The sequence below is a fragment of the Cibotium barometz genome, chromosome 12, assembly GCF_041138505.1.
Source record: "Cibotium barometz isolate CiBa-2024 chromosome 12, ASM4113850v1, whole genome shotgun sequence".
Classification (NCBI taxonomy): Eukaryota; Viridiplantae; Streptophyta; class Polypodiopsida; order Cyatheales; family Cibotiaceae; genus Cibotium; species Cibotium barometz.
This window is the reverse complement of record NC_141057.1, coordinates 16,390,614-16,411,972: the sequence shown is the minus strand read 5'-3', so window position 1 is coordinate 16,411,972 and position 21,359 is coordinate 16,390,614. Positions and strand designations below refer to the sequence as shown.

At 42.8% G+C, this 21,359-nt stretch overlaps 1 protein-coding gene across 3 annotated transcripts in view; it reads right to left on the bottom strand.

The window, feature by feature from the left end:
• Positions 1-7,085: 7,085 nt before the first annotated feature.
• LOC147633127 (PX domain-containing protein EREX-like) overlaps positions 7,086-21,359 on the bottom strand; it is a 36,510-nt gene continuing 22,236 nt past the window's right edge. Inside the window, exons 3-12 of one of the 3 annotated variants that reach the window (XM_086806133.1) lie at positions 18,577-18,675; positions 18,361-18,450; positions 18,016-18,133; positions 16,902-17,395; positions 16,654-16,818; positions 16,328-16,570; positions 8,846-9,052; positions 7,767-8,563; positions 7,541-7,577; positions 7,086-7,451 (exon numbers count right to left, since the gene is read on the bottom strand). In XM_086806133.1, coding sequence (XP_086662259.1) covers positions 8,201-8,563; positions 8,846-9,052; positions 16,328-16,570; positions 16,654-16,818; positions 16,902-17,395; positions 18,016-18,133; positions 18,361-18,450; positions 18,577-18,675 — 1,779 coding nt within the window. In that variant the 3' untranslated portion in view covers positions 7,086-7,451; positions 7,541-7,577; positions 7,767-8,200. The remainder of the gene's footprint in view (positions 7,452-7,540; positions 7,578-7,766; positions 8,564-8,845; positions 9,053-16,327; positions 16,571-16,653; positions 16,819-16,901; positions 17,396-18,015; positions 18,134-18,360; positions 18,451-18,576; positions 18,676-21,359) is intronic. The other 2 variants (XM_086806132.1, XM_086806131.1) reach the window with 2 other exon arrangements.

The following is a 21,359-nucleotide window of genomic DNA, read 5'->3' as shown; positions in this document are numbered from 1 at the left end:
TTTTCCTTCATAGCTAGTACACCTTCAGAGTTCATCAGTAATAGTGAGCACTTCAAAGTCTGAACCAACACCAAGACATGTGTATCAAGATTGAAACATATGACAGCAAAAGAGAACACAACAAAGCATACGATACTTTGATAAACTTCCTTAATAACATCGTAAGTGACAAGTTTCCAAAAATGCATCAACTAGTGGATTACAAAAACCTAATGTGGACACGAAGGCATAGCCCACCTAAATAACATAGGTGGACTTGCAAGGATGAATATCAATAGAGCCCCAAAATGTGGCACATAAATACCAAGATGGATCGGGATGACAATAGAGGCCAAGATCAAAGGGAAGTGCACAATGAAGCAATGTGGGGAGCCGGGATTTACGGCTGGGATTAGGGTGGTGAGTGGCCACATTAACCACACCATCACCACTATGGGATGTTCTATTAGAGTTTTTCCTAATACCTTGAGGTTTTACATCTTCTATGTTGTGACTAAGGGAGAAAAATGATTGATTGTCTACATGCATGTGCTATCTTGTTGTGTATGTTAGTAGATTGACCCGTGTAAATATTCATTATTGACATGCGTGTGATGTCTATGATTTCATTTTCTTGTGTTTGTTTTGTGTTCTTAATAAATTTGGTAAATTTTTTATAAATGCGTATTCTATTATCATTGCATGACGTGTATGTAGATATTAAATGTTGTTGCATTTGTGTCAAGGGAAGAAGCACTCAACCAATCCTTATGCTATTGAAATTGCTTTTTCCTCATTGATAACGCCCTTAAATTCTCCACTAGCAAACTGGCACACCAAGCCATCATGTCAACCTTGGGGACATAGCCAACAAACACTCAATGTTGCCATATAGCATCGAACCCCATCTTTGAGTAGACTGCTTCTAGTGAGAAACATGAAGCTTTATGATAGAGTGCGTGCTTCGGTTTGATTAATCTTAAAGTTAAAATTAAAGATAATCATGTTTACTAGCTAGCTTAGCATTTCTCAAGTCGGTATCAGAGCCTCCTAGGGCTAGCCATGGCAAGTGATTTTACCAGATGAAATTATCTTTATGAAGATTAGATTGAGATTAACTTAACCCTTATCTCATTGGAGTTCTCATCATCCAGATGAAGAGACATAGTGGCTTTGTGTGAGATAGGAGATTAGATTGAGAGAGAATTTAGCTTGAGGGTGGGAAATATTAACCAAATGATTTTCCAATTGATGTATAGTATATCTTCTTCTTCTTATACAAGGCATGGTTTTGACATCATCTTGGTGTTATGGTACCTCTCAATGGGCCAATGTCATTTCCTTTCCATGATTCCTGGATCGTCGAATCCAAGGTCATGTATATACTTATGAGTTGCTTATGATCACATGGATAAATTTTTGAGGTAATTTGAGATGATGAAGAAGAATAATTTTCAATCTCACCAAAACAACTCCCTAGTTTCTTATACTCCTTTGCCCTTATGTATGATATCTTACTTATAGTTATGTAGGAAAAGGATTAATCAAGGTACACACTAGTAAGCTAATTACTCATATAATCATAGCAAATCCATTTCATAAAATCCTCACACAAGAGAGTGCGGCCAAATACATCTTATATAGCCAAAAATCCAATCTATCCGAGAAAAATCATTTCCAACTACTCAGCTCATCTTGTCAGGCAGATTGTAGAGGGCCCTCTCCCTCTTTACTCGTACCCAAGAGGATGGCAGTGCGCACAAGCTCCTATCAAACCAGGGACTAAGGCAACCTATTTCAAGCTCTCAAAACCTATTCACAACTCTAGCAATCACTAGGACTTGGACTTGAAAATCACTAGAAATCGTACAAATGCTGGGATTTATAACTAAAATGTGTAAATTTCATCCTTTAAAATTAAAGGCAACATCAAATTCCAACCAGGATTTTTAATTTTTAATTGGAAAAATTACACTACAAACCAGGTTATGTGAGCACTGCACACTGTGGGAAGGTCGGCACGGAATGTGGGAAGGCCGTGCCGATGCGACCTACCCACAAGGCCTTTTTTTAATTTTGTGTACTGCATTGCAATGTACTACACAAAGTTTAGAACAATGCCTATTCCGCATTGACAAATGCAACTTGCATGATGCGCTCTACAATAGCGACTCACCCACGGTGATTGGTTAAGAAGTACTCACGGACGCTTGCGTGGCTCTCATAACATGGCATGATGGAACGGTGAACCTACCCTTGATGTTCGATCGATCATTGACTAATTATAAAAATTAGTCAATGATAAAGATTAACGAAATTAGTCCCAAGTTAATTTTAACTTTAAGCTTAATCAAACCGAAGCACTCACTCTATCATAAAGAGTCATGTTTCTCACTAGAAGGTGTCTATTTAAAGATGGGGTTCGATGCTATATGGCCGTTATCAACAATGAGGAAAAAGCGATTTCATTAGCATAATGATTGGTTGAGTGCTTCTTCCCTTGACACAAATGCAACAACATTTAATATCTACATGCACATCATGCAATGATAAGAGAATTGCATTTATAAAAAATTTACCAAATTTATTAAGAACACAAAACAAACACAAGAAAATGAAATCATAGACATCACACGCATGTCGATAATGAATATTTACACATGGGTCAATCTGCTGACATATACAACAAGATAGCACGTGCATGTAGACAATCAATCATTTTTCTCCCTTAGTCACAACATAGAAGATGCCAAACCTCAAGGTATTAGGAACAACTCTAATAGAACGTCCCACAGTGGCGATAATGTGGTCAACGTGGCCACTCACCACCCTAATCTCAGCCGCAAATCCCAGCCTCCTACACTGCTTCACTGTGCACTTCCCTTTGATCTTGGCCTCTATTGTTGTCCCGATCCATCTTGGTATTTATGTGTCACATTTTGGGGCTCTACTGATATTCATTCTCGCAATTGCACTTGCGTTATTTAGGTGGGCTATGCCTTCCTATCCACATTAGGTGTTTGTAATCCACTAGAGTTGATGCATTTTTGGAAAGTTGCCACTTGCGATGTTATTAAGAAAGTTTATCAAAGTGTCGCATGCTTTGTTGTGTTCTCTTTTGTTTCTTATATGTTTCAATCTCGATACACATGTCTTGGTGTTGGTTCGGACTCCAAAGTGCTCAATGTGATGGTGTAATTGATTTTGAATCGTAATGATTTGTATGCGACTTTCCATTTATTGATGAACTCTGAAGGTGTACTAGCTATAAAGGAAAAGTTCTATACAAAAACACATGTAATCCATTCCTAGATGTGTTGAATTTGTGTTGCACATCTATGGTGTTCTCATTATTGGCCTTAGCCTTTTTGTGTGCCTGTTTCTTGAAATGTGTTGCTCAATTTTTTCCTTGCTCGAAAATTTTCGCTCGGAGAACGGGAGGACTTGATCGATGGTGTCCTCATAGGACACATACATCACTATGTATAAGTTGTAATACGTGGACAACCCTTATTAATCCATCTTTTGGGAATGATGCCCGTTGCATCTTTTCCCAAAGTGCACCCCTCACATACATGTTTGATAGGGGCCTCAAGATTTGGCAACTCAGACACCATCTCTCGCCTTTAAAGGTACACCAAACTGCCAAAATTCAAGTGACCAAAGCAAGCATGCCATAGCTCCATGTCACTCATAGCACGTGTGGCAGTAACTAAACAAGCATTATGTGCCAATCTCTCGTACTTGCCCAACCTATAAAGCCCATGGCTTAGAGTATCGAATACCACAGTGATGTCTCCACTGTGATCATGAACTAAACACTTGTCATCAACAAATTTGATCTCACTTGCCAGCCCTAGTAATGGCAGAGATTAACTATAAGTTCTTTTTAATGCCTAACACAAACAAGACTTTTGTTCCACCATTTGCAGCAATCAGCACAACTTTACCAACTCCTTTCACTGGATATGAGGAGTGAGGAGTTATTTGCACATATCACTGTGCCATCTTGAGGAGAAAACTCAACGAAGGAAAACAAATCAAGCTGAGAAGTAATGTACGCATAGTTCGTTGACATGTTGACATGCATCCATATGGACAAAAGCGTCATAACTGTGCAAAATGAATGCCTAATCATCTTGTGCATAGTTTACGGACTCCTTCTTTTCAATAGTTGGTGTTGATGTATCAGTCATAGCCATAACCATGCCTAATTCTTTCTTCTTCTCCTTCTCCAATCTTTTTTTGCATTGATTGATAAAAAGGCTTGGCTTTTGACAATAGTTGCATTGCCATTCTTCTTAGGCTTATCACCCCCCTTCTTGGCATCCTTACTAGAAGAATAGGTTAATTCTACCTTTGGCTTATGGCCAACCTGAGAAAAGGCTTTGCCTTTACCTTTTGAATGGTAGCAAATGCTTGATCTCCCATTTCAATTTTGCCAAGATTGCTCTTCTTGTAAGAGCACCTACAACCAACTCATCAAATGTAAGGGCATTGGGGTTACCCTTCATCATGAGCTAAAGTGTGAATGCAAAACCTTGGTATGAATCCAATAAAGTTGTGAGAATAGTAGACACCAACAATGAAATATCCAAATAGGCCTCATCAATACATGCAAGCTACTCCCTGTGATCTTCGATCGTTTTATGAGGAGCTCATTCATTAAATCTCCCTCATTCTCACCATCCTCTGTTGAGTTTATTTTCTTTCCCATTAGTTATGTTCCACAAACCCTTATTTTTCAAGGTAAATTCAATCTTTGTTTGCCATGTGTGAAAGCTATGCCCCTCAAACTTGTATTGATGTGGCCATGATGTAAGCAAGATCTTATCTCTTAAGGTTTAATTTTTTTGTTCTTCTTCTCGGTTCTTCAATGTGCGAGACCTTGACAAGACCAGTGAAAAGAGCGATTTTTCAAAGATTCAATGACACTAGATGTTCGAAGAACCTTTCTCTCCATACGTGTGCATGTTGTGGCATAAAAATTTTGATAATCCAAAACCCTTACCATATCCATAGTAATGTGGTTTAGCGGCTTTTATGGGAATTTTCTTCTTGATGTTCGTCTTGATATTTAAGTGTTTCAGAGTGGATGATTCACAAGATACGGGCATTGTGTTTACATGTGATGTGCAAGAATGGGAATGCCTTTGATCAAATCAAGGCTTTATAAAGATCTGCTAATGGGGATGCAAGATGTAGAGCTATGGTTGTCGCACAAAGAGCCTGTCATGTGATTTGGTTGGTTGATTACAAAGGTTAGAAGTTGCTTCAGATAAGCTGCTATGATAGATGTGTGATTGCTCTTGTGGAGTGTTTTGCATTGGCCACCAAGGAGCTGCTGGAGGAGGATGCACTCTTCATCTCCTATTTGTGAGACGGCATATGCTCACCTTCTCTCTCAATGACCTCCTAAACAACAAGGGAATAGAAAGGTAGAAAATAAAAAGAAAGAGGAAACTATCAACCCTAAATGAATTATATCTACAACAACAAATTCTAATCTCCTAAATCAAAGCTCTAATCACTTTCTAATGATCAGCCCTATGTAGCTCTAATACCAAATGTTGGTTTAGGATGGAGGATTAGATGAGTCTCAAGGTGGATCAAATGAGATAATCACCATCATTTGACCATGATTAGTGAGCTAGAGAGATTAGCGTTAATGACACTAAAATTAGGCATAATGTAGACACAAAATAATAGAGTGATCCCACACTTCTTCATTAGAATAAGCCATTTAAATAGGCTTGAGAAGCAAAGGCAAATGACATCATTGATGAACTAAAAGCACCTCCACATTCTTCTCCATGAATCTAGGCCCATGTGGACTCAAAGTTAACATGATGGTGTGCATTGAATGCTTCAGAATTGTCTCCACATCCACTTGTTGTAGGCGCCTTCTTTTGGTGAGTTTTTGAGCTTTTACATGAGTAAATGCCAAAGGTTTGAGAGCCCCCATTAACCTTAGTGCATGGGCATGGATTTTGGGTATATTTTCCCACACAATATACACATCTACATGCAATGCATGTCCACATATAACGAGCACTATTCATCCTTTTATATCATTGATAGCAACTCGACCTTTATACTATTGTCGTACTAGGAAATTTTAAAATTTCCATGGCAAAGTTTACACAAACATATACCAAAGTCCAAAGAGGAGAATGCCAAGCGTGCATGGTTACACTTGGGAGACAACCTTTCAAGAGGAGATGTGGGTGGCTACAATTCCACAAAATCATCGGCATTGCCTCTTTGATCTTTCAGGCTGCATGCCCGCAATTTGGGGATCTCCACTCTCTTTGTAGCTTAATCTACATGAGCACCATCCCTTCACACACCAAGATAGTTATCTCCCTAATTGGCCCTTGTTCTTGCACCTCTGTACTCTTTTTCTTTTTTCTTGAGAAATCCATTGTACTATAAATCACCATTTGTATAAGAAAACCTGCTCTGTGGATTCAATCCCTTGTTTGTATCCACCTCTTCTCATGCACAACCTTGGTTTGCTTATGTTCGTTTTCCTTGTTACCTACATAGCAAGCCCTCGTGATTTCTTATGTCCTTGCACAACTTACACAGATTTGCTCTCTTTGAGAAAATCCTCTTAGTTTGCATGCACATTCTCCATTTATTTGATTCTCTTCATCTGAAAATCTTATTTTGTGTTTCAATTGCGCGCTCATTTTCTTGAGCTTTGAGATCTCAAGAAGAGTCTTGCGAATTACAACAAAAAAAACACACCCACCCCTTCAGAAGAGAATGAACGTATTTGGCTACAGATATTTGCCCCAAAAAGGTTACCATAAACTTGGTTTTTTGAGCAACAATTTTTCCCTTTTGAGCATTGACTGTTGACTGTATGCAACGTTTCTTCGTTTCCTAGCGTAATTGGCTGTCTCCTACATGTCATGCTCAAAAAACCAAGTTCTTCATGAAATCAACATTTAATAGTTCCTACCACATCAGTAAGCATGGATCCTTCAAAAGGCATCAAGCGCTGTAAATTCAATAGGGGAATCTTCAATCTTGCCAGGTGAGAGATGTGAAATATCATTACAAAAACTAAGGAGATCACATTTGATGTAATTTCAAATCAAAATAAACTAGTGATCTTTCCTTTGATTGCCACTTCAACTGCACATTCAAATGGATTATGCTCAAGGATTACATACACAATATGGGGCTTTGTCCTTCAGCTCTCAAGGACCTGTAGTACAATATAAGAACACAACATGACAGTGGGAAAAGAATGTAGCTTTGTGATCAAAATTGTTATGGGAAGCCTTGTTTAAAAACAGATTTACACAAAACAAAGGCAAGCATACGTATTGATCATGCCTTCCCCTTCTGGAGTTGCAAACCTTTATTGAATGCCTTTCTTTACAGATTCAAATGTATAAAACACCAGAAAGTAAGCTGCAGAATACAATGTGTCGGCCAGTATGGTGCACCGCCAAACTCTACAAAATAACAAGAAAAATGTAAGAGTTAAATTTTGAAAGAAACCGGGTCTCTTTGATAGAAAATTGTTCTTAATATGGGTCCTGACCTTTTCAAAAGGGCATTTAACAAGCGCACCTGCATGTCTGGCCTCACAAAAAAAGGCATCAACACACTGGTCCATACTTATATACATGTGTGCATGCCTACATACATGCATACATACATAGATGCATACACACATACAAACATAGACACGCATATGCATGCACATAAACATTACAAGTTTCACAGCTACACACATTACAAGTTTAAACATATCATGTATACTGTACCTATATGTATCGAGGGAAAATGTGGTCGTATGGTTGATCCACAGAGCAGCTGTCTCTAGCATGTTTATTTCATTCCGGACCGATTGAAGTCTTTTTTCTTGATGATCCAGCCAATGCCTTCTTATTGCTCGTGCAATAAGTGCGCCTGCACCTGCTTGTATGATAATCTAGTGCAAAAACTGATGCTTTTTTGTAGAACCCACATATTGCGTCATTGAGCTTCACAGCATAAACCCAATCCAATTCAGTGGTACAGTGATTGTCCTCATAATCTTCTTTTTCAGAGGTCAGTAACTGGGTGCCAAGAGGGCGTGCTGCAGGGTAAAAGTTCTTGGGTACCCTTCCTAAATGCTGGTTATTCTCACGGTGGCTTTCCCATGATATTCCCACATCACAGTACCTCAACCATGTGATTCCATTCTGTACAAAAATCCCTACAAAAATCTATACAACACGCTTTTCCTTGGCACCACCTCATTGACCTGAAGCTTCTCTTTTGAGTCAACTAAGAGAGCCTTTAGCGTTAATGAGTTGACCAGTTTATGTAAATGTGCATTGTCCACAAAAACGTCGATCAACAATTTTCTCATCCGCTTAACACCACTGTGTGTGATCCTGGGAAAGCTGCCACCATCACCACCCTCTGTGACCTGCGAAAAGCTGCCACCATCCACCTTATCGTGAGCTTCTGTTACTCTCAAACTCTCCCCAATCAACCCATCATTGTCGTCGTGGTCATCGTTGTCATCGTCATCGTCATTGTCATCATCATCCTCTTCCTCTGCAAGAAGCTGTGCCTGCATCATAAGGTCCAGAAACGTTACCTTCACGGAATAAGTCCCACAGGCACAGCTTGAACCCTGCAGTGTAGTTCTATGGACTATTCTAAGCACGAATTGCGAGAGTAAGACCTCTCCCAATTGCTGCAATCTCATGCAATTGGAAACCCTGGACTGAGTCCGTTGATTGCTACTCTTTCTTGCTACATGATTGGTGACTAGCCCAGTAATTAATTGCATGATTAAAATAAAAATTTCTACTGAAAGGCACATTTGATTACTCTTGAGTGCAAATTCAACCTCTGCTATAAGGAGCCCAATTCGACTGTCTGATGTCATCAGCAGTTCGGCAGCATCTGTCACGGCCGCGTTGATCTCGCTTCCCCTTGCATCTTCCTTGGCAAGGAAGTCTACCGTGCACTGTTGGAGTCTGTCACGAAGAGCTCCCACTTCGCGTAAAGTTTTCACTCTGCTTTCTTTTTGCTGCTTCTGCTGTTGTACCTGTGCCTGCAAATGTTTGGAGACAAGCTCTATCTAGTTAGTTATAAACAATAAACAAAAGAAAAAGTGTTTTAAAAAACAACAATAATGATTCTCATACAGGACAACTGGCAAGAGATCTCGGGCCAAGAATTGCTGTCCAGCCCTCGGCAGCAGGAGCACAATGCAACACCTTCACAAGCAGAGCCCTGATAGCCCTTTGGTAGAGTCTCAGATCGAGACAGTCCACATCATTCTTGACATCCTCAGATCAAGTATAGTTATCATGCACCACCCTTTCCATTGGACCCAAGTTGGACTCCCATGCTACCAACGCACTCTGCTGATCCATACTTCAAGACCAAAGACAAAAATCCACCAGCAGGTGTGGCAACACACTTGGTAGGCGGTATCCTGCTCTTGTTCCAAACAAAATCTGTCTACAGGCCAAATATGAGGTCCAAGAGGCAGGAACATTTCCAAGATTTTTAGGCCATCCCAACAAATTGATGGGCCTCCAATGTTGAACATCCTATTGATCACCCCCTTTCTTGAAGGAGTCCCTCAAAAACAACTCTAGCATCTCTTCGGTCTGCGGGATCTCATTAAAGGAGGGTCCTTTCTTGAGCTTGTGTGTTAAGTCTCTAGTGTTTCCCATAAGTAGGGTGGATCCGGCTTTCTTGGAAGAGGCACTATGTTAATGATGAACATCTCCTCGACCTCAATAAACAGCATGATCTAGCACATGAGGGGCAAGCAGTTCACTATCTACAGCTCCATCCAATAGGGCTGTCCATTGGCACCTTGCCTCTTCTTGAGAATGGACAGGCTCCAAACTATAGAGGCAGCGGATAGAGGGCAAGAAGGAGAGGAGCATGATTATTCTCCTCCCAGCTCCCTATAGAACAGCAGCATGGTATGATCACATCCTCATGATTGAGCCAGCAAATCCTTGGATGCATATGACATGGGGAACAGGCCTGGCTCCGCTACCTAGTACCATGTCACCTCAGTACCTTAAGGTATAACCCGTGTAAAAATGACTCTTTGATTTGACCACCTTAAGTAAAGTCACCTTAAGGTATTAATAAACCAATGGTATAAGCCATGTGCTGTTGCCATTTATAGGGGAAGCTATTCTTTGAATAAGACTTTCTCTAGATTTATCTAGATAAAAACATGTTAAAAGAAAGCACAAAATTCTGAAAGCTAAGAGAGATCATGAGACTTATCTCTAGATTTATCTAGATAAAAACATGTTAAAGAAAGCACAAAATTCTGAAAGCTAAGAGAGATCATGAGAGAAAAAAATGGTCCCAACCAATCCATCCACACTTGGATGATTGTTAAATAACTCACTAGTCCCTCAAACTGAGGCCCTAGTGCCCATCTAAGAAATCCTTTAAAGTAACTGAGGATTAACAAGAAAATATGGTATGATTGTCAGAATATGCAGCGGAGATGATGACAAAATCTGAGAACACGAGAGCAAGTGCACTGCAGAAAATACACAGCAATGGAGAAGGAGAGAGAGAGAGAGGCGTGTAACTCTGCTCTATATACACAAGAGAATCCCGAAAATATGATACAAAGGAGTGGGGGCCATGGGGCCATTTTATATGGCCCCAAATACCCAATCGGCCAGTGAAAAAAACAGCCGCCAGCCTCACGACTGGGTGTCCTCCAGTCGGCCAGCAAAAAAAAGGTCCATGACCTTAACAGAAGTAGTCGGCCTGCTCTAGGGAATGAACACGTGCACACTGGTGCAGTCGGCCAGCTTCTGGGTCATCCTGCCATCATAGGGCAGCCACCCACACCATGGAAAAATAGGGAAAAATGGGGAAAAAAATAAGGAGAGTGGGGAAAAACGAGAAAACACCTAATACGGGCGGGCACACCCACACCAGAGGCCCTGGTGTATATGTATAGACAGGAGATGACTTCTAACACCCCCTCTCAGCTCCTGGTTGTGGAACCAACCCCAGGGAGCTGGAGTGCCGCCGGAGCATAGCCTGAGGTAGAGACTTCGTGAAGAGGTCTGCCGCATTGTCCTCTGTCGAACAATAAAGTAACAAGATGTCACCAGCCAAGATCTTCTCACGTACAAAGTGATATTGTATCTCTATGTGCTTGGTCCGGGCATGGAAGACCGGGTTCCGAGCAATAGCTATACAGCTCTGGTTATCGCACTAGATGATTGTGGGCTCCTTCTGTGAAAACCCAATCTCGCCGCCAAGTAACCTCCGCAGCCACACAACCTCGCAAGCAGCACCACAAGCAGCCCGGTACTCTGCCTTTGTCGAAGATAAGGCAATTCTTACTGCTCCAAGAAATTGCTCCTGAGCCGAGGGTAAAACTGTAACCTGAAGTAGATCTCCTCGTGTCTGGATCTCCTCCCTAATCTGAGTTGCTCCAACCTTGGAGTCGGACTCCATCCATCAATCCCCCTCCTGTGTAGAAGAGTCCAAGATCCTTCATGCTCTGCAGATACCGCAAGATCCGCAATCTTGCGTCCCAATGAGACTTCAACGGTGTCTGCATGAATGAGCTCAACAACCCCACGGAAAAGCTCAAGTCCAATCTGGTGTTCAGCAACCAGATCAATGAACCAACCAGCTTTCGATACTGAGAGGCATCAACTGGTTCACAAGGATCATTCACAGTTAACTTTGTATTTGGGTCCATCGGCGACGTAATAGGCTTGCTCGCTCACAAGGATCATTCACAGTTAACTTTGTATTTGGGTCCATCGGCGACGTAATAGGCTTGCAGTTCTCCATCCCAAAGGCCTCAAGCAACTCATGAACATAGCGTTGCTGAGAGACGAAAAACCCCCTCTGGGTCTGCCAAATCTCCAATCCCAAGAAGAAGTGGAGTAAGCCTAGGTCGGTCATCTCAAACTCCTTTGACAAGGCAGCCTTCGTCACACCAATGTGCTCCACATGACCACCGATGAGAATGAGATCATCCACATAAAGGATGATTATCGTAACCATGCTGCGTTCTCGAAAGAGATACAGGTTGGGATCTGCAAACAACTGATCTCTGAAAACCAGTCTGAAGAAAGAAGGAATCAATCTTCTGATTCCAAGCCCTGGGAGCCTATTTAAGACCATACAAGGCCTTCCATAACCTGTAAACCATCCCTTCTGATCCTGGAACAACAAAGCCCGGAGGCTGCTCAACATACACCTCCTCCTGCAAGTCACCATTAAGGAACGCAGATTTTACATCCATCTGATACACAGACCACCTCTCAGAAGAAGCAAGGGCAAGAATGGTCCGAATCGTGGTCATCCTTGCTGTCGGTGCAAAGGTATCCTCATGGTCGATGCCTGGCCGCCGCTGAGCATAACCATTAGCCACGAGCCTGGCTTTGTGTTTGTCCACCAACCCATTTGACACATATTTGGTCTTAAAGACCCATTTGACACCAATGACTGACTGTTTTGACGGCCTCGGTACCAACTCCCATGTGTTGTTCTTCTCGATGGCATCGAGTTTCACCTACATGGCTTTCCTCCAAGTATCCTGTGAAAGGGCTTCCTTGACGGAAGTGGGCTCCTTGTCCTGCACGATACGAGACATCAAAGCATAGTTTACCTGAAGAAGCTCCGCTGAATGACTTTTGTCTTGGACTCTGTGCGATCTTTGAGGGCCGTCCTCTGTGGTCCATTCGGAGGGAAGCTCCGTGACACCTGACTCCCGAAGGGTGTCTACTAACCACCTGGGTACTCGAACAGAACACGGAGCCTCCTACTGCTGCGGGGACTCATCTCCAGCTGCGGGCTCAACCTCCTGTACTAACTGTGGTTGTCCAGCTGGAATAATGGACTGGGAATCATCATCAGAATCCTCTGGGTCTCCAAGAAGTGGCGGCTCATCAATAGTGGATACCGGAACATGCTCATCAAAGACCACATCCCTGCTGACAATAATCTCATTCCTCTCTAAATCAAACAATCTGTATCCCTTGGAAAGAGAGTTATATCCCACAAATATAAGCTTATGGGACTTGGAGTCAAGCTTCCCCTTCTGCTTCTTTGGAATATGTACATACGCATCGCTCCCAAACACAAGGAAGTGGGAGACATTAGGTTTCCTGCCAAAGTATGCCTCAAAGGGAGTCATGTTAGGTACTGAAGTTGTCGGAGACCCGTTGAGGGTATGGACAGCCGTAGCCACAACCTCTCCCCAAAGTGGACGAGGAAGATCACAATGCTCCAGCATCGTCCTCGCCATCTCCACCACAGTCCTGTTCTTGCGTTCTACCACTCCATTCTCTGAAGGCGATCCTATATTGAGTTCCCTCTTGATGCCATGATCTGTACAAAATCTGACGAAAGCATTCGAAGAGAATTCACCTCCTTTGTCAGCCCCGAGAGTCTTTACCTGCAAACCAGACTCTTTCTCCACCATCACATGCCAATCCTTGAACCGAGCAAAAGCTTGGTCCTTCTGAGAAAGAAAATAGACCCACGTGAATCTGGAACAATCATCAACAAGCAGCATGAAATATAGAGATCCTCCCAATGATGGTGTCTGCATAGGTCCACACAAGTCAGTGTGAACCAACTCCAATGGTTTTGAAGCCCGCCTGGAAGCCTGCTTCGAAAAGGATTCCCTGTGTTGCTTGCCACGTATGCAAGAACTGCAACGTCCTTACCTGCTGCCAACATTTGGCAAGCCAACCACCATCTGGTCTCGGAAAGCTCACCGTAGCACATCCAAATTTAAGTGGCCAAACCGAAAGTGCCACAAATCACTGACCTGAGAACCTGTCAATGAGGAGAGTGCGGAGAGTTTAGATACCATTCTCCACGCCGCCTTCCCAAACAACCTGGCCAGTCTCGCGGTCCCTTAGAGCAACTGAATGCTCCTCAAATTCCACCCAGAAGCCAGTCTTGCATACCTCATGCACTGACAAAATATGAAAACCAAGAGCTGGGACGTAAAGAACACGAGAGAAATGCTTACCCCCCTTGCCATCGGGAATGATCTCCATCCGGCTCTCACTGTGTATCGGAATGGTGGAGTTGTTGCCAATGAACATGCGACCTGACTGCCGTTTGCAGATCCAAAAAGAAGTCACGGGAAGGATTCATGTGCCTGGAAGCACCACTGTCAAGAATCCACTCCCAGGTATCCTTTGCGGTGAAGCCAATTGCCTCCTCGCTTGAAGACGATGAGGCATCTGAGTCCATCATCTCTAAGTGCACAAATGTTGGAGTCTTTGCAGCTGAGGCTGAAGAATCAGCACTCTTCCCAGTCCGCTTAGGACACTTTCTCCAATAGTGGCCTTTCTCGCCACAATCGTTGCAAGTCCGCTCGGCCTTCACTTTCTCTCGGTCTGCATCACGCTTCTTCTCAGAAGACTTCTCCGATGAAGCCTTCCCTTTGCCCTTGTTGTTATTCTGGCCTTTCGACCGTTGGCCAGTTAAGGCCTCCAAACCTCCGCCCTGTGGAGAGTTCGTGAATCTTTCCTCCTGGTCCAAGACCATGGGCACAAGCTCCTCCCAAGTGATGGTGCTGAGCTTGCCACTAGTAATCAAAGAACGGACCCTGGCATTGACACGATCCCACAACTGTGCCTGTGCCTCGCGGTCCTTTCAAATCGACGGTAACTCCCCTTCCTCTACCTCCGGCCGTGGAACCCCAACGACGATGAAATCAGCAAGGTCGTATGACTCCAGAACAGATTCCATCATAACCTTCCATATGCCATAGTTGTTCCCGTCCAACTGATGGTCTATTGGGAATGTGGGGAGTTTCGGGATCTTCACATGCTTCTCAGTCATCTCAAGTAAATTTGCCATTGCGGGGATGTAACTGAAAAGGGTGGGTGGGTGGGAAAAAAAAAGAAGAACTTCTACCTGCAAGTGGTTGTCCAGCAAATCAGCCCGCCTTCCTCTTGCTTCTCCTCTTCCCGAACAGTCCACCGATCAGCAACACAACAGTCCCTCTCTTGCTCACACAATTCCCAAGATCTATAAAGAGCCTAGAGCTCTGATACCAGGTCAGAATATGCAGCGGAGATGATGACAAAATCTGAGAACACAAGAGCAAGTGCACTACAAAAATACACAGCAATGGAGAAGGAGAGAGAGAGGCGTGTAACTCTGCTCTATATACACAAGAGAAACCCGAAAATACGAGTGGGGGCCATGGGGCCATTTTATATGGCCCCAAATACCCAGTCGGCCAGTGAAGAAAACAGCCGCCAGCCTCACGACTGGGTGTCCTCCAGTCGGCCAGCAAAAAAAAGGTCCACGACCTGAACAGAAGTAGTCGGCCTGCTCCAGGGAATGAACACGTACACACTAGTGCAGTTGGCCAGCTTTTGGGTCATCCTGCCATCATAGGGCAGCCACCCACACCATGGAAGAATAGGGAAAAATGGGGAAAAAATATGGAGAGTGGGGAAAAATGAGAAAACACCTAATACGGGCGGGCACACCCACAACAGAGGCCCTGGTGTATATGTATAGATAGGAGATGACTTCTAACAATGATTTGTCTAAGGCAACGAAGGCACGTTATTGATCATCAAGAAGGCAAGTTGTAGAGCAGCAAGACATGCCACCCTCATGTGCATTAGAGCATGCTCTAGTGGAGGACAACCAAGAACCTTTTATATAAGTGATAGATAGGCATGCATGAACTGGATCCTAGTCAAGATCCAAGAACATCATTGTACATATTCATGGTCTGGAATATACAATATATTAGGGTTTACATCTCTTGTCTGTTGTGTTTCTCAAGTAGTTTGATTATCGTTAATCTTCCATGCTTAGCGTAACTATGCATGCTGCCGTGCATAGTTAGCATGTCACACAAATCCTTGCTGAGTTTATGCTTGGCAACACACAGTGGCCTAGCCGTGTGTTCTCCCATTGGCTACCATGGAGAGTGACTACTTGCTGACACTTCGGATTATGAGGCATTTTAGGTGATGGGATCTCATTTGATTGAATTTGGTTTGAATTGAAGGTCAAATGAGGTTACAAGAGCTCAAACATGATTAAATGTCTCCTTTCATGGTTTTTACTTTGCTATTTGAGGTCAATGAGGTCGTAAGGCATCAAATAGCTCAAAATTGTTCAAAAAAGTAGAACTATCAGATAAGGCCAAATGAGGTCATAGGACCTTAGCGCGGTCCAAATGTCATTGCCTTTAAGACTAGGCAGTAGCACAGAAAGTACGTGGATGATACCAATCATCCTCCACAACCCTGATACAAGTGAAAGCTTGCACTCTCTTAATAACTATCACAGTTCACCTTCACCTTACTATGATTTTTACCTCTAGTTCCTTGTTGGCTCTCAAGGCTGCCTCCAAATTCTGTTTGAGCTCTGGCTGAGATTTCCTTAAAGCTTTTATTTCCTTGACAAGAACCTTTGTTTCAGCCATTGCTTTTGCTTTGATGTTGTCCCTGTCCACCTGTAAGAGTTGAAGCTTTTCTCTCATTTCAGACAATGCATGTTTAACCCTTCTGTTTTCTGATTCAACAGCTTGTAGCCGCTCTTCAGTTTGGGTTCTGCTCTCCTGCAAATTTTTTTAAAAAAAGCATTAGGCATACCAAAAAAGCAATGTAATCTATATAGCAAAGGTCAGAAATGAAAACATACTCGGGCTAATCGAGCTTCCTCTGCAGATCTGGCAAGGGCAACCCGTGACTCTTCAAGCTCCCATTGAAGGTTCATGTATCCCTCGCGTTCTATAGACACTGCTTGATGCAGACTTTCCATGCTGTTTTGCTTTATCTTGTTGAGTTCTACTTCAAGGTCTTTCACCTTTTCAGAAAACTGCCTCATTAATACAAGAATTGAAACGACTATTTTCAAAATAAACTCCAACAAATGCCTTCAAAATGCACCTTTGTTGACAGAAACTCTTTGACAGCAGTTTCCTGATTCAACCGTGCAACCAAATTGTCCACATCGGCTCTTGCCATTGTCACTCTCCTTTGTAAGGTGGCTAAAACCCTCCTCACATTTCCTCTCTGATCTATGGGTAAGAAAGCCTGTACAGCTTTCAATATCTCTCCGTCAAGGCTGGGCAAACCTTCAGAAACTTGGTCCCTTCCATCACCCACAGTTGCAAAGGAGAGTTCACTCCCGCTGGCAAAGCTCAACTCACTTGCATCACTATCTATTGAGTGTCTGCGCACATGCCAAGAGCTTGGCTTCTCCCTACCAAGTGCATTCAAAGATGTCGACTCCCCCATAACCCCTTCATGTATCGAAGTTGGATCCACCAATGCAAGATTGTCTTCTGCCTCCGAGAAATCGTTCTCTGATTGCTGGGTTTGGACTTCCTCTTTGTCGATGCCTTTCTCCAGCCAAGTTTGCAGTTCTCGCTTGTCCGTGTCTTTCTTGATCCAAATGACAAACATAAACAACATGGATCCAAATTAGAACTTTGTAAAAGAGAGGAGGTTTTTTGTGAGTGGAATGATATAAAAAACATATCTAGTTAAAGGCTTAGTTTTAGATCCACTTCCAGACACATTGAGAAGGTGTCCACAGCTTTTTCCACCCTGTGAAGGCATCCACATCCAGTGTGTCTCTTCATAGGGTGGTGGTGGACAGACTACTTTGCAAGATGGCATAAGGGCACGCGTGGACTGATTGGTTACAGCATTCACTTGATGGGTTTTTGGAGGTGTCCACTGCATGTCCATGCCAAACGCTTCTTGAAGAATCCCGTCCATGACATGACACAATTGGTGGGCTTCGCACATGTTTGGGCACAGACCATGTCAAGACCATTAAGGCAGATGCCTTTTTTGACAAATCAATGCTGCCATCTCAACAAAGGCGGATACCTTTTTTGGCAAATCAATGCTTTGCCATCTCAACAAAGGCTTCCATCAGGTGGGAAGCCAGCCTTAGTTAGCTTGACCAGCGCATCAAAGGCAAGCTACAACCATGATAGTGGTTAAGGAAAGTTCAATTGCCATTAAACCTTTTTTGTGAATTTTAGCTCACCTGGCTTTGCTGCCTTGGCAGCATCCTCCAAATCCAAGAAAGATGCCATTGGAGCACTACGTGAGACATCAATATCTCCAAGTAGCTTGACCATCCACTCTGATAAAGCAAGCCGTCTCTGCAAAATGAAAATCATGGTACAAACCATGTCAAATCACTTCATACAACTTTTCAATAAAAATACGATGCAAACCTAGCATTTCGGTCCTTGTACCTAACAAACCACTCCACCAAAAAAGGGACGTGAGTTTGAATCCCAATTTTTCACCCTTCTGTATAATATAGCACGCATGACGCGTGCGCACACACATGGATATAAATTTAACATTCAGATAAACCTCTTACTTGTTGAAGATGATGCTTGCTATGATTTATCTGCCTCAATGATTTTTTAGGAGGCATGGGAAGCTTTTTCTTTGGGAATGTGCGCTTCAACTGCGAAGTGTTAACACACAATGTCCAGTCACAAAGCCTTGAAATACAGAGATAGCATATAAAGGTTGGCATGCCCACTAAAACAAATCACAATAGAGTTCATAACAAAGAGGCATTTAGAATTACCGAGTCATTAAGTTTCATAAAGTCACTAAAGCGTCTTAATATCCCATGAAGGGTGCTCACACCTTCGGGAGATTGTATCCCAACCAGTACCCTGAAAAACTGGAGGACAAGGCAACAAGACAAAGCAATCAATTCCTAAATGGCACTATGCACATCCTTAACATCACAAAAACGACACACTCTTTCCCTGCAACACAACAAAAACCTCTCCGATTATGTTCCCAACCGCCCCACCATAAGCTCAAAAACACTTACAACAACAACACAATCCACTTGACAAAGCGAAACCTTTGTAGCAATCAAAGTGTACAGTTACAAGGACGAAATAAAACAGGCCTGGTTTTGCAATAAGGCCTCCAACTGGAAATTTTGGAAATCATATTCTACAGACAAGGGTGGCTCTTTCATTTTCAACTTTTCCCTAAGGCCTCTGGGCCATTTTGAAGCTTATGAGGGCAAGAACAAATAGGCTTTTAATGGATTTGGAGTATTGGCATTGTGCGTTAAGTCAAGTTCAACGAAATTCAATGAGATTAGGGAAGATAAACTATAGTTTAGCTGACAAGTGGTTCCCTTGTCGTTGCGAAGTGTTCTATCTAGATCATGCAGTAAAGCAGAAAAGCTCTATCCGTTTAGTGTGTTTGATACCCTCCCTAAATTTCAGGCTTCAGCCTGGCATAACCTGATGTAGGATGGGTTTAACAAAGGCCACTTCCTCATCCTCATCGTGGAATGGTTCATCCACACACAAATAAAGGATAAGAGGAAACAGCTCCATAATTCATCTCTTAAAAGAAAGCACAGGGATAGGTCTGTTATGTGCCTAAAGTCATTATGGACATCTAGGTAGAAGTTAGATATATATATACCTAGATGAATCCAGGAACATGCCCAAATTCACCTTTTAGGAACGTGCATGTTATATACTCACGGTAGTCAACCCACAAGACCATATAACTATCAACTCCATTATGCATAGTATGGACTAGATACTACGACATCCCCACTAACGTCATCAGTGCCCAATAGTGGGTGTAGAACTCTGTATCAAGATATGCACTCACACACACGCACGCGCGCGCGCGCACACACACACACATAAGAGCATATATTCACACAAAGCCCTTTGTACTGAGTTTCTGTCAAACCTCCGGAGATGTAGGGCAAACTCAACCATAATGAAGCCTAGCACTAAGGGAAGTAGCAAATAGAAAGAATTAGTGCAGCAAATAAGTTAGAATATTATTTTCCTAAGGCCAAGCTAAATGTGATGTGCCATTCTCTTGATGTGGACTTTCCCAACTTGCCAACCAACATCAGTGTTGTAAACAACATTGAAAAGCCTTGGCTGGCAAGTTGGGATTCAAAAATCCTAACAGGAATGACGACTGCTCCAGGGCAAAAACGTAAAAACTGAGTTAAGACCTTGCCAACGCCAGGTTTTGACAACCATGCCTAAGGGAGGGAATTTTATCCACTCAGATAGTGAACATTGGTGATATGCTTTAGGTGAAAAGCATAGTCTGCATTGAAATAGCCTCAAGCTCGAGCATGCCCCACGAGGAGCTATAGTTGGGCCATGAGCTACCTCCATTATGGTCTTAACTACTGATGTGACATGGTGATTGAAGACTTAATGTTCAACACTCAAACCGCCATACACATGTAAGTGCATGTTTCAGTCCACTCAGTCATCAATTTCTCAAGCACACCTTTTTGCTTTCTCAATTTTAGTAATCCCACTGCTAAATTCACGAAACTGCAACCACGAACTCTGCAAGCAAGAGATTGACAATAAAACTATGTGTCACCAGCCTGGACATTTCCTAGTATGAAAGGGATCTAGTGGACTCTAGGACGTCAAAATATTTGGAAAGTACGAGCTTTGGGAATGGGGGATTATCCTCGAATACAAAGGATCACACCTAAAATTTAGGAGAATTCCTATTTTTGGCCCGACTCCAATGGAAATTCTGTTCACATCATTACATTTGGAATTGAGCAAATACCAAGAGTTGCCGAGCCCATTTATATTTGGGACATGATTATGATATTTGGACTTATGCTATTATATCTCTCTGGACTAATGATGCAGTCACTTGGTGGCAACTTTGGTCCCATTTGCACACAGGTTCTTACATTGGCTTACCGGACTATGATTGGGACACCCTCATGTCCAATCTGAAGACCACGTTTCTACCTCCGCAGTACATGATGAATCTCAAAGATTAGCTCTACAAACTCACCTAGAACGGTTCCCCTGTGCTCACCTAGTCCAACAAAGTGATCAAATCAGCTCAACAGTTGGGGAAGTCCGAGGAGGAGAAGCTGGAGTTCATTCGGAGATTGGATCCAAACATTCGATTTCCCGTTCGAAACTTTAAACCCCAGACTTATGATAGGGCTTTGACTCTTGCACAGAACCATGAGATGATACTCAAAGGAGGCAAGCCCAAGACCGCTCCAGTCACCCCCAAACCTCAGCAAGAAGCAACAAACGCAAACCACCCAGTAGAACCAAGTGTCTAACCAACAGTCAAGTAAGGGAGCTCCCAACAACAAAGACCAAAAGAAGAAGGGCCAGAATAGCTCTTCTACTAGGAAGAAACGACAGGATGGACCTAAGAAGACCCCTGAAGAAAAGATCAAGGAGGGCCTTACCAAAGGATTCTTACAGTTAGATGTGGAGCGGTACTTCAAAGAGAACCGTTGTTTTTTTCTACCACCACACGGGACATGTAAAGAAGGATTGTACCAGATAAGTTCCCCATGCCAAGGATAGA